General features: G+C 43.8%; 1 protein-coding gene across 1 annotated transcript in view; it reads left to right on the top strand.

Moving 5' to 3' along the window:
• Nucleotides 1–14,187, top strand: part of LOC142803154 (uncharacterized) — a 169,370-nt gene that overhangs the window by 9,217 nt on the left and 145,966 nt on the right. The window contains exon 2 of the mRNA XM_075888253.1: nucleotides 11,602–11,847. Coding sequence (XP_075744368.1) covers nucleotides 11,602–11,847 — 246 coding nt within the window. The remainder of the gene's footprint in view (nucleotides 1–11,601; nucleotides 11,848–14,187) is intronic.

Below are 14,187 nucleotides of genomic sequence, written 5' to 3'. Positions count from 1 at the left end.
ACGGCGCGCTATTCCCTAGTGGCCTTCTACTGCGGCAAATTCTTCGGACAGGCTTGTCACAAATAATCTCGAAGTGCCGTTCAGTTCATACGTGAATTCTGGTTCACGCATTGTTCTGTAGTACGCACAGGATTACGCAAAGCATTGTTGATACACGGTCGATCAGCTGACACCAGCATCCATTGTACTGCTGCGAGAAATGAGGTAGCGAACATTCAGCAGTTCCTATTGGTTAGTAAAGTACTTTGGTTCGATATACATTAATTTGACGATCAATAGTTCGTCCGGTGAAAGTGGCATGGGGAGTACGTCAGCGTGTCTTATCTTTTCCTATGCGAGTTCACAGGTTGATCATCCTTCCGCAGCCATCTTGGATTGCACGGTGCGCCACCTATAGGCCGTGGGAATTGCGAATACGCTTCGATCGCGATGCTTATGTGCCGAAAATTTTTCTCAACTGTAACACGTGTTCTAATGCGTGCGGGAATGATCATTACCTTACGCTGCATATGCTACTGAGGTTTTAGGGTGGTCAACAGAGATCAGGCGATTTTTTTTCGAAATGATGAAATAGGAGAGGTGGTGCTATTGTGGTGCCACCGGCTGTGCCTTTCCTCTTAGTAGACAAGATATGCCGTAAGATAAACAATAAGGGCACAAAATGCGAGACTATACAACATACTATGTAAAAGTACGCAATAGCTAAACGTCACAGGTCAGCTCACATACTGCTAATAGGTTCATATGTTCCACATACAAGGTCAGTTCACATGCCACGAGAGTTCAGATACGCCTTTTAGGTTCATGTGTATACTGTTTCAACTCGCAAGGTCAGTTCACACTAAGTCACATATGAAAAACTCTATTTAAATATTACCCAATATCCTTATCACTAAGGCGACATCGCGTACGGTACGATAATATTATCAATAATTAATCGATTGTTAAAAAAGCTTCTTGAAGGTAACAAGTGCTCTTTTTTTGAAGACCTGTAGTTGGCCATAGACTTAGTAATTTTGTCACTGTGAAAGCCCTCTTAACTTAAAGATGCAAACTAGCTCGTAATGCCTTTTTTATGTCTAACACTTGGGGCACTCCAGAAGCAGGTGACGCACATATTCGTCAGGTTGTCCGCAGGAACACTCTGTACTAGGCGCACGTTTTATCTTGTGTGGGAAGTGTCGCGTAAATGCTGTACCAATTCTTAAGCGGTGGACGAATGTTTCAAATCTATTTTCTCTTACCTCTGATGAATTGCTTAGTTTTATGCAAGGGTCGAACCTTTTTTTTGTCGAACCATTTGTTTTTGGTGACGCCACCGGTTATCTGTCTGAAGGAGTAGACGCATTTCAGCGCGTGAAATTGGAAAGGAAATGATCTCTCGTTAGTGTAGGCCCTATTTTCCGCGGCGTCCGCTGCGGTGCAATCTTTCAATGTTGCCCAGATTGGTCTTGCAGCATCACCACATACAAAATATTGAAGAGATGCTGTGGAACTCCTACTTCTGATTTACATCGTATCATTTCGAACATCTTAATGACAACCTGCATTCCAAGAACGTGCTCTGTGCCTGTGAAAAGAACAAAGAAGTGTCGCAAACGCATAATGAATCTCGTGCTTTTATCCGAAAAGCTTCTAACAGTTCGAGCAGTGGTGTCTTGTTTTTCCTAGAATAAGAATTTTACTCAGGTACGGCTAATACTTGTGTCAATTTCTGTGGGCCGGCAAATGTGCTCCATCTTTACCTTTCGATGAGAGCTCGTGTTCACACGCACGCAGTAGGGTTTTCAAAACTAATCGGTTTAACTTTGCTGGTTTTTCTTACATGTGCCTTAACACCATCGCCAAGTCGCGCCTCCAAAAGTTCTTATGTGAGCACCACATGTAAAAGGGTTGAGCAAGAGCCGAGTTCGGTGAGAGATGAGGTCTTACCGTATATGCACCAGGTTTCACACAACCTCAAGAAGGTTGAAAACAGGCACAGCATGCCTGTTTCTGACAATAAGCACGCAAACTCATACACAAAATGTGGCACCGGTGTTGTCGACGAATTTCCGCTATCCTGCGGCAAGACCTACGTCCTCTGGACGAGAAGGTGCGTGATTGAGCTTGCGCGGGAACACGTGCTGTTACTAAAAGGTATGATGGGGCACATTTTCCGGCTCACTGAAATTCAAACAATTGGGGGCCATATCGAAATAACATTCATATTCCGAGGAAAATCAGAGGCATCACTGCTCTAGAACTGTTGGAAATTTTCCCATAAAAGCACTCAATTGATTATAAATTAGTGACACCTCATTGTTCCTTTCGCAGACAGAGAGCACGTTCTTGGATCGCGGCTATTTATTAAGGTGTTATCCGATCGATGAGGGCCTTTGCAAATGTCTATGCCTTAGTAAAGGTAAACTGGTGTGCGCAAATAACGACGAGGAAACACATAAGACCAGATAGGGACATGATAGGGACATTGTTTATGCATGAAGGTGACATTGCTTTATGCATCCGTTGTGAAATCTTTAATTGTGCTAGTGCTCTGCAACGTTACCATTGTAGCACGCAATATCCAGCCGTTTATCAATAAAAACATTCTTGCTAGTTGCACGCTGTGAAATTCATCTGACTGCTGCTGCCGCCGCTGCTGCTGCCGCTGCTGCCGCTGCCGCCGCCGCCGCCGCTGCCGCCGCCGCTGCTGCTGCTGCTGCTGCTGCTGCTGCTGCTGCTGCTGCTGCTGCTACGACGACGACGACGACGACGCGCTGGGCAGACCTATATATTTTTTCAGTGCCTGGGCTAGCGCTTTTTGGTGCGCTTCCCACCACTGCACGCCGCTACCGCGTGGAAGCACCGTGCGAGTGACGTTGGCGAAGGCAGCAGCCGGTATGCCGAAGATGAAACCTTTTATTTGGCCAAACTCGCAGCCGGTAAAGGGAAATTCAGATAACAGCTATACCCACTGGCACTGATAGGGGCGATCAGAGCGTCGGCCGTTTATAAACTGACAAGCAGTGACGCGCGTCGGCATGTACACATGCGGCAGCGAACATTCGAGCTATATTACTGGTGGTCGCGTTTGTTCGAGAATAAATTCAGCTCCTCGCGTTTGCGTGGTCAAGTATAACAGACCATCTTAAAATAACCTGGAATGATTTCAAACATTCTGGCATGGTTTGTGGCAGGCATTTTCTTTACGTGCAATAGGCCGCCTACATAAAACATAAAAAGGGGGTGTGGCATTGCCTCCCTTTGAAAAGGCATCGTCACGATGATTTCACAGAACATGGGAAAACAAAGAAAGCAAGGAAGTGAAATAAGCAATATACAGAGGCAAAAATTAAAACTATAAAGCAAAAAATACAGTCCTCAGATTATTTAACGAGCATAAAACGGCTTGAAGTGTATGACATGCATGAATTCGGGGCTTCAGACTAGGCAGGGTGTAGTTTAGAGTTCGCAATGCCGCCTGGGACAATATCGTAGTCTAGAGTGCCTAGACGTCGAAACACCCTGTATGACCCTACGCTTCACACAAGAAAGTTTTTACAAAGTCAACATCGAAGGCAATTGTGAGACAGCTGTTAACGAGCACAATAGCATAATAGCTCAAAAACTCACGTTGCCCAATCGTCAAACACCACTGCATCGAGACAGCAGCTTCGAAAATATAGCTTTGGCATCCGTAAAGCACAGCTTCTCGTTGCTTAGTGTGTCACGTTCAGCGTCATCAATAGTGAGGGCACGCTGGCCATGCGGTAGCGAAAGCAGTCGGCAGTCACAGCAGAGCGCGTTCAGCGTTGAAATATTACACCAGTAAATAGCACATAAAAATAAGTAAGCTACTGAAGGTACGCACGAAACCGCCACGTAAATCTGAGCAATCTCTCGTTGACCTGGCAATGCGCCGAACCAAAGAACACGCCGAACTAAACACAAGCTCTGATTGCTAATTGCCTGGATACGCTTCGCCTTTTCCATTTATAGCACCCGACGAAACATTGAGACGATCAATCATTTAGTCATGTGTTAGATATACCGTAAAGTAAGTTTAAAATTAAATTTGACGTGTATAAAATTGCGACTATTTGGAGAAAAAGTTATATTGAGTTTTTAGTTTTGGTTCCTTGTCCCCTCCTCACCTTTAGTCGTGCTTCAATCGTTGGTGGACGCTGATGTCTTTGGCAATATATTTCCGAAACTTATCGTTCCAAGTTTCACGAATTATTTAATTTGATCATGGAAGCAGTGTGAAACTAGGCTAGATGGCTCCGATCTCTAGGAAACTACGTTAGGTGCAGAAAGCTTTGGGAGAGTGGCGGGGTAAGATTAATACATGACGTGGCAAAAAAAGAAGATCGCGTACGCCTTCCATCATCTTAAGTGAGTGCGCCAAAAAAAAACAACGCAAAGTTGTAACACGCGAGCCCGAGTTTCTTAATTAAGCGGGAAATTAGTAGGACAAAACGACTGTGCCGTGGCGTCGGAGACGAGGCATGCGAAAGATGAAGTGATGGCGTCACCGTATGATGCCGTTATGATGTCCTGGATGTGAAAAATTGTGAGGTAATCATGAAGTCACAAGCTCTTGCGTGATGTAATGTTACGTAACATCACAGGATGCAGTTGTGGCGCCCTCCTTTGGGCGACGCAGAACAGTGCGGGGCGTGAAGAGATCAAATGAAGACGCGGCTTGGCAGTGGTGCGTAAAGCCACGGCTCGCGTTGCCTGTTCCCTTATACATCAACTGAGACGAAAAAGGTCATGGGAGGTAGTGAGAGTGAGGCGAGTATCAAAATTAAGACTAACGAAAGGTACAAGAAGAAGGTGGCACAGGCCTACGCGCCTACATCGAGCCATGATGATCATTTGGTCCAACGCTTCTATGAAGACGTAGAGTCGGCAATTAATAAAGGAAAGATCCAGTACACTATATTCATTGGCGACCTTAATGCCTATGTAGGCAAGAAACTGGCCGGAGACCATGCAGGGGGAGCATATGGCATCGACTCTAGAGATGGCAGAGGGGAGTTCTTAGTAGAGTTCACAGAACGTAATTTGAATACCTTTCTCAGAAAACAGGCTAGCCGTAAGTGGACGTGACAAAGTTCTAAAGGCGAAACGAAAATTGAAATACACTTCATTCTGTGTGCACACGCAGGAATTACGACGTAGAAGTAGTTGGCAAGATCTGATGCAGTGACCAAGGAGTGGTAATAAATCATATTCACACACATTTAAAAAAAAGCGAAAGCATAAACCGATACGCAAGAGGCCAATTATTGAACTACCGGTTAGAAGAAAAGAACAAGAATTCAGAGTTTGGCTTCACAATAGATTCCGGGCTCTAAACGAGGTAACCGACGATAGCATTGACGCAATAAATGGTAATCTTACTAGTATGAAAGACTGTGCAATGGAAGTCAGTGGTACATTCACTATACAGCACACTGACAAACTACCTCAGGTCACGAATATTCTCATTAAGAGAAGACGAATTTTAAGAGCCCTAACTGCAACCGACAATATATGGCTAGAGGAGCTTTCAAAGTTAATCAATAGGCGCAAAGTAGCCGACATCAGTAGGTATACCAGTGAGAAAACTTAGCAGGCTGCAAAAAGCGGCGGAAGCCTAAAACCAGCGAAGGCAAACTTGTGCGTAGGCGAAACTTGTATGTACGCATTAAGGGACAAGAGCAATGTCATAACCAATATAGATAGCATAGTTTCGGTGGTGGAGGAGTTTTACAGGGACCTGTAGCAAGCCCAAACACACAGGATGATATCGTAAGGAGCAATAAAGAACCAAAGGAATTAGTTATTCTACCAGTAACGACAAACATTTAAGGAAATCCTTAGAGGGAAGGCAGAGACGCAAAGCTGCTGATGAAGACAATGTCACAACGAACCTGCTTCGTTGAACCTGCAACGAACTCTTTCTATTTTATGATGCTTATCTACATAACTTTGAAAATTGAACCCTGCAGGAAAACTGGGATCTGTTTGTTAACAAAATCTACGAACTCACTCGCACCTTTGTTCCCTTAAAGTCTATACCTGTGAGCTCTTGCTCACCCTGGTACAATACATTCTTAAAGCGACTTTTAACAAAAAGAAACGTTTGTTTCGTGCTGCGAAACTCCAGAGTACGGAGGAACGCTGGCGCACCTACAAGAGTGCTGCGCGAGTTTACTCGTAAGCAGTTTCGAATGCTAAGGCTAACTTTCTATCTAGCACTCTGCCATCAATGCTTGTCAGCAACACTAGAAAGTTTTGGAAAACTATTACAAATACCAACGACAGTGAAATCGTACTTGTTGAGTCGGACGGCCTTCCCGTGTCTTCCGAGATGTGTGCTGCACGTATGAACGAAAATTTTGTCCGGAACTTTTCAGTATCGTCCACTTCTGCTACCGTCTCTTTACCAGCGCGCAACTATCGAATAACGTCTGTTATAGTGACTGAGGCCCATGGAATTGTAAAACTAATTGAATCACTCAGAGTGTCCTCTGCTTGTGGTGTTGACAATAAAAGCGCAAGAATCCTTAAAGAAACTAAGCATGCCTCATCTGTGTTCCTGTGTAAAATATTCCAACAGTCTTTGACTAAAGGTATGGTGCCACGAGTTTGGAAAGAGGCAAAGGTGGTTCCGCTACACAAGTCAGGAAACAAGCATTCTGTTACTAATTACCGACCTATTTCACTTACTTCTATACCATGCAAACTTTTGGAGCACATAATCTTCTCGAACTTTGTCACCTTTCTCGAATCAAATTCGTTCTTTAGCACGTCACAGCATGAATTCAGGAAGTCATTCTAATGTGAAACGCAGTTGCTTCGTTTTACCCATTCGTTACATATCATTTTAGATCAGAGTTCACTGGTCGACTGTATTTTTTTAGACTTTTCGAAGGCTTTTGACAAGATTAATCATCACGTACTACTATATAATCTTAGGACCCTTAATATTGACGGCGGCATTCTTGCTTGGATCGTGTTTTTCTTAAATAATGGCTCACAATTCGTTGTTACTAACAAGTCCAGCTTACCCTCTTCTCCCGTTACTTCTGGTGTGCCCCAGGGTTCTGTGTTGGGCCTTTTACTATTCGTTATTTATATTAACGATTTACCCGATGTTCTAACTTCTTCGATTCACCTTTTCGCCAACGACTGCATTGTTTACCAGAAATTTCATCTAAATCTGACGCTAGTTCTTTGCAAAGTGACTATAATAATATTGCCAGCTGGTGTAGAACTTGGCACATGGACCTCAACACTAACAACTGTAAAGTTTCACGTATCTCACGAACTACCGGACCCCCTGCTAACTACATCTTACATGACGTTGATCTAGAGTCTGTAACTTCGTATAAATGCTTGTGGATTCATATAACATCTGACTTGAACTGGAAACGTCAAATTAACTATGTTATTAACATTAGAAACCGTATGCTAGGGTACCTACGACGCAACTTTAGCCGTGCCCCTTAAGCCGTGAAACTAACAATGTATAAAACACTAGTTCGTCCAAAACTCGAATATGCATGCTTCATTTGGGACCCTTTTCAACTGAATTTAGCTCACTCGCTTGAAATGGTACAGAATAACGCAGCACGCTTCATTCTATCTAACTACCATCGCACTAGCAGTGTTACGTCAATGAAACACAGCCTTTCACTACAGTCACTTGAATCACGTCGCAAAGCATCTCGTCTCATACTTTTTCACAACATATTCAATCATCCACTTTTAAAAGCTCAGTTCATTACCACTCCATCCTATTACTCAGCTCATTTAGATAATCAACATAAGGTGCACGTCATTACCTGCCGCACTAACACTTTCTATCTTTCCTTCGTCCCACGCACATCCAACGACTGGAACCACCTTCCCTCGGACATGATTTCCATGTCAAATCTTGACTTGTTTTCTTCTACAATACAGGAGTACTTACGTGATGACGCGTGAAGTGTATATTATACATATATATTATTGTACTCTGTCTCCCCCATGTTTATGATGATACACATACATTCAGTGTATTGCCTAACATCGAATTTTCATGTCTTATAATCTTTATTATTTTGATGTTACCATTTTTGCTATTGTTTATAGTTTTTATAGTTTATTATTTTTTGTACCCCACTCCCCTCTGTAAAGCTATGTGCAATTGAGGGTAAAATAAATGGAATGAAATAAAATGAAAGGTGGCGGAATAATTGTGCCAGAAATACTGGCCACATTACACATAAAGTGTCTCTAGACAGGAAGTGTAGCTGAATCTTGGAATAACGCCAACATAATTTTATTCCATAAGAAAGAGAAGGGAAAGAGTTTAAAAATGACAGGTAGATCAGGTCACTGTTCGTTATCTACACACTATATACCAATAATGACCCAGAGGAACCTATTTTCATTAGCTGATACTCTATTAGCTATTGTATTGAGCATTATTTATTGGCTAATAGAATTAAGGTGATATTAGACTTCATCATTCAAAGGGCCAAGCAGGATTTCGTACAGGCTACTCCATAATACATTGTATTCATACTTTCGTTCAGGTAACATATGAATGCGCGGAATAAAACCTACCTCTATATATAGCTTTCCTAGATTACGAGGAGGCGTTTGCCTCAGCCGAGACATGACCAGTAATGCAGGAACTATGGAAGCAGAGCATCGACTAACCCTACGTAAACATACTTGGAGAAATATACAGTGGATCGACAGCAACCATAGTTCTCAATAAGAAAAGCGACAGAAACCCAATAAAGAAAAATGTGAGGCACGTAGATACGATCTTTCCAATGCAATTCGCCACGTGTTTACAGGAGGCCTTCAGGCTCCTAGATTGAGAAGATTTAGGGATAAGAGATAGGAAAAGTATCTTTGTAACCTGCGATTCGCCGATGACGTTGACTTGCGGAGTAACTCAGGTGACGAATTACAGCTCATGATTACTGAACTGGATGCGAAAAGTAGAAGAGTAGGTCTCAAAATTGATAAGCACAAAAATAAAGTATTATGCAACTGTCTGGGCAGAAAACACGACTTAGCAATAAGCGGATAGAGAGTGGAAGTTGTACAAAAGTATGTCTAATTACGACAGGTAGTAACTGCAGAGCCAAACCGTGAGAGTGAGATAAGCAGAGGAACAAGGATGAAGTGAATGACATTTGGGAAGCATTCTCAAAGCACAAATGGTTATCTGCCACTAACCCTCACAAGGAAGGTATATAACAGCTGCATCTTGCTGGTACTTACCTACGAAGCGGAAACCCCGAGCCTTACAAAGAGGGTTCAGCTTAAATTGAGGACGACGCAGCGAGCGAGGGAAAGGAAAATAATAGGTGTAACCTTAGGGCCCAAGAAGACAGCAGAGTGGGTCACGTGACAAACTGGGGTTAAGGATATATCATACTTGAAACCAAGAAGAAGAAATGGACATGGGTTGGGAACGTAGCACGTAGACAGGATAACCGCTGGTCATTTCGCGACTCCAACTAAGCGCTCCCCACCTAGCGGCCGCACCTGGAAAGGGCACTGACATAATCAATCTTGAAAGAAAATATGTTACCACAATGCGCGCATAGAGAAGCGGCCGCATAGTTGTCCTATTTTTGCTATGCCGCACTCGCGAGTCTGAAAGAGAAGAACGCGATGTGCAAGGAACATTGCAGTGTGCCTCAACGCGTGGCATCGAGGTAGAAAGTTGGCAACGTATAGTTCTATTACTCCCGAAGGATGCAGATGACGCGTGGAAAACAGCGCAAATCAGAAACTTACGCCTTAGAAAGATATTGATTGATTTGTGGGGTTTAACGTCTCAAAACCACCATATCATTATGAGAGACGCCGTAGTGGAGGGCTCCAGAAATTTCGACCACCTGGGGTTCTTTAACGTGCACCCAAGTCTGAGTACACGGACCTACAACATTTCCGCCTCCATCGGAAATGCAGCCGCCACAGACGGAATTCAATCCCGCGACCTGCGGGTCAGCAGCCGAGTACCTTAGCCACTAGACCACCGTGGGGAGGGGGGGGGGGTGCCTTAGAAAGGTAGTGACGGACACTTTGGTAGTTTTATCTACTCGATTCCGCTGCGATGAGTTATTTATTTTTGGCGAGTACAGAATTATTTAGCGTGTGTCCATTCATATCAATAACCAGGCTTGCTTAGTCACAGAGTTTAGGTACATTTATATAAGCAAGCGCGTCATGAAATCGGATGCATTACGCCTGTGAGTGTACTGTCCACATGTGTTTGTTTTCTGTGCAAGTCGTAATGCTACCCAGTTTCTAACTAAGTTGCTTTATTACATACACCCGAACATATTTTTTTCGTTTAAGTGCATATACAAGCACACAAGCGCGCGCACGAGGGTCACGCGGGCGTAGCGTGCATACATTTTTTTCCGTATCTCCTTTGTATATTTCCTACTGCCTTCTCCTTTATATCTCACCTACTGCCAAGGCAAGCAAGCGAATGTTCAAAATCACACGACCTTATTCATTAGAAACTTGATAACATGGATCGCAAACGAAAAGAAAGAAGCCCTCCTATTGATTTTATATGTGAGGTTTAACGTCCCAAAACCACCATATCATTATGAGAGACGCCGTAGTGGAGGGCTCCGGAAATTTCGACCACCTGGGGTTCTTAAACGTGCACCCAAATCTGAGCACACGGGCCTAGAACACTTCAGCCTAAGAAGCCCTCCTATTACAATCGAAACTGTGATTTGGATTAGATGAAGATACACTGGCCCAGGCATAGTTCTGTTCTGTAATGAAGTAAACGACATGCATATTCAGCTTTTGACGGGACAATTGAACTCAATGGGATACAATCGGCAGCCGAGTCACAGCGTACTATAGTTAGCTCGAAAGATTTTGAGGCCTTGCTTGTAGCAGTGTTGACGGAGCGCAAAAGCGTTAGCACCTTTCGGAGAGGCCTGTTACACATAAGCAGTTGTCTTCTTCAACCTCGTGCTTGCTATGCAGGTTCTTAAACCCGAAGTAAATGTGATGCGGTTGACTGAAGAGGCTCGATGTTTGCGCGCACAACGCCACTTTTTTTCAGCGTTTGGCGAGTGAAACCCTTTATGCCGAAAAAAACTTATGAAGCAGCGCAATCCAACTTCGCAATCAAATAACTTTAGCAATGTGCGAAGCGAAAGTGCCGCGTTCAACCTTTTAGACGCAACCGTCTTTGTTTTTTTTCGACCAGTGTTGCCAGCGCACAGAGTGTTCTCTGGTGTAGCGAATAAAGGGCAACTGACTGGATTCCCAGAGAAGGCAAACGCACGAAGGAGAGGCAGAAACTCGGGTGGAACGATGAGATCAAGGATTCGCAACTATAACATGGTAGCAGAAAGCACAAGACCGGGTTGATTCGCGGATCATGGGAGAGGCCTTTGCCCTGGAGAGAAGTAGTGAGGCTGATGATGATGAGAAAAAAAGAAGGTTGCTTTCGCTTTCGGTTTGTCTATGGTGAATGAACAATTTCTTTGCCGACCTTCAAACAAATTATGGCGAGCTTAGCTGAGTAGTAGTAGTTTACTGCGAAAATGCGATTACCATAAGGCTTGCACTTCGTTTGTGCAGTGCCGCAAGCTTATCCCACCGCACAACCGGGAGCTCTGCCACCACGAGTTCCGTACGTGGCTCCACCACAGGCGCCGTACGCAGCGCCCGCACCGCAGCCCGCACCGGGAGTTCAGCCACTGGCTCATCTGCAATATCAGCCTGGGCCACCAGTCTTCGCCCCAGTTCAGCCTCAAGCTGTTCCGCAAGTTGCTGGAGCCCCGCGACAACCCTTGCCAGCGAATCTGTTGGCTGGAGTAGATCCTGGTGCGGAAAGTTTTCGCTTATTCCCACCATTCTGCACGCTAGATCTATCTATCTATCTATCTATCTATCTATCTATCTATCTATCTATCTATCTATCTATCTATCTATCTATCTATCTATCTATCTATCTATCTATCTATCTATCTATCTATCTATCTATCTATCTATCTATCTATCTATCTATATATCTATCTATTTATCTATCTATCTATCTATCTATCTATCTATCGATCTATCTATCTATCTATACATATAATGAATGTATATCATGATACATTCAGTATCTATCTATCTATCTATTTATCTATACATATAATGAATGTATATCCTTATACATTCATTATCTATCTATCTATCTATCTATCTATCTATCTATCTATACATATAATGAATGTATATCATTATACATTATCTATCTATCTATCTATCTATCTATCTCATAACTGCGACCCTGTAGTGCTATAGGAAAGACTAATCTCCTATTGGTGTTGGTAGCCACACAGGAGACGTAGGCAGGTTTGCAGCCAGTTGTATCACCGAAGCTGCAGTTGTCATCACACCCAAAGAATTAAGCGTTTTATTTATTCATCACACTCACCATTATTTTCAGCCAGTTCGACTAATAATGCAGCTTTCTGCTTACCATTTCAACATATTGCGTAGTAGCGCAACTTCGATAGGGGCATAGAGGACAAGAAAACACGACACTCGCCCCTCTCGCAAATAATTTTATTTCAGAAGCAGCACTTCATATTGTTACGGGGTTGGTGACTTCTGTACAAAATGCATTTACAGAGGAAAGCTCACAGGCTAAAGTAACAATGGCTGATTGGCGCACTCGCGCGCCTGTCAGCTGCTTGTGTCCTTCTTCTTTCTTTTTTTCACCTCCGTAACAGGACTCCCGGACCTTGTCGTACTTCTTCGGTCCCGGCGCGAGTCCGGGAAAGTACGACTGAAGTAGGGATTCAAGCGCGAAGCTTGGGCAATGTCAACAAGTGACGGACTTGGTGACATATGGAAGTGCTATGGTACTATTTCCTAGTTGACATCACCAACTTGACCTAAGACTAGGTAGGGTCCTGCGTATCATGACAAACGTTTTTTCAGAGAGACCTACACGGCGACACGGTGACCACAGGAGCACGTCGTCCTCTGGGGCAAACGTTATATTACAATGGCGGTGGTCGTAGCGGGCTTTTCTCATATCCTGTGACCTGGTGAGACGGGACCAGGTGACTTGACGAGCCATGTGAGCCCGATCAGTGGCTTCACGAGCGTACTCGGAAGCAGATGGCTTGAGAGACAAAGTGGTTTCAAATGGCAATATGGGGTCGCGACCATACAAAAGATAAAAAGGTGAGAATCCCATGGTGTCATGTCGAGAGGAATTATATGCGAAAGTCACATAGGCCAACGTGGTGTCCCAGTCACGATGATCATCAGAGGCGTACATTGAAAGCATCTCCGTGAGCGTGTGGTTGAGACGTTCAGTCAGGCCATTATTTTGTTGGTGGTAGGCGGTAGATAGCTGATGCGCTGTGGCACACGATCGAAGGAGGTCGTCGACAACTTTGGACAAGAAAGAGCAGCCGTAGTCCGTAAGCAGTTGTCGGGGTGCACCGTTGTGTAAGATGACGTAATGAAGAAGAAAATCCGCGACGTCAGTCACGCTACTGGTTGGCATGGCCTTTGATATCGCGTAACGGGTCGCATTGTTTCAGTGAGTCATTTTTCTTACATTCAAAGATTAAACCGGATCATCGCACTTTTCCGCGTGTGGATCATGCTTACAAAATGCAACCCATGTTTGCCCGTACTAACTTCCTTCGTGACTCAACATTATTTCTTGCGATTAATCATTGGAATAAACTATCAAGTGATGTTGTAACTGTGCGTGATCACGACGCGTTGGTTAGCAGATTAATGGAGATTTGGAATGTAGAACCATAATGTTTTGTGGCTTTCTTTCGTTTGGTCTGGTGCCGATATTACGTAAGTTATCGCACACCTCGTTTCATGCCATACTGAGTGCTACATTGCATTACTATGTCTTCTTTATTGCGAAATTTGTTTCTGCATTTATCTTTCTATTATTTTTTTCGTGTTCTGTGTAAATATTTCTGTTTTGCACATAACCGTGCTGTATTTTAACTACCCCGAAGCAATGCCCATATGGGCCTTTAGGGTATATAAATAAAATTAAAAACATAAAAATTTGTGGCGATTGTGATTCATTTATTTCCCAGTGTCGTCGTCGGAAAAGGGCCAAGAAGGTCGAGTCCCACGCGATGAAATGGTTCAGAGGCGACTTTAATTGGGTGGAGATATCCAGCTGGCAGC

Source organism: Rhipicephalus microplus, chromosome 3, assembly GCF_043290135.1.
Source record: "Rhipicephalus microplus isolate Deutch F79 chromosome 3, USDA_Rmic, whole genome shotgun sequence".
NCBI classification, from domain to species: Eukaryota; Metazoa; Arthropoda; class Arachnida; order Ixodida; family Ixodidae; genus Rhipicephalus; species Rhipicephalus microplus.
The sequence above is the reverse complement of the archived record's forward strand: the minus strand, read 5'-3'. Positions and strand labels throughout refer to the sequence as shown.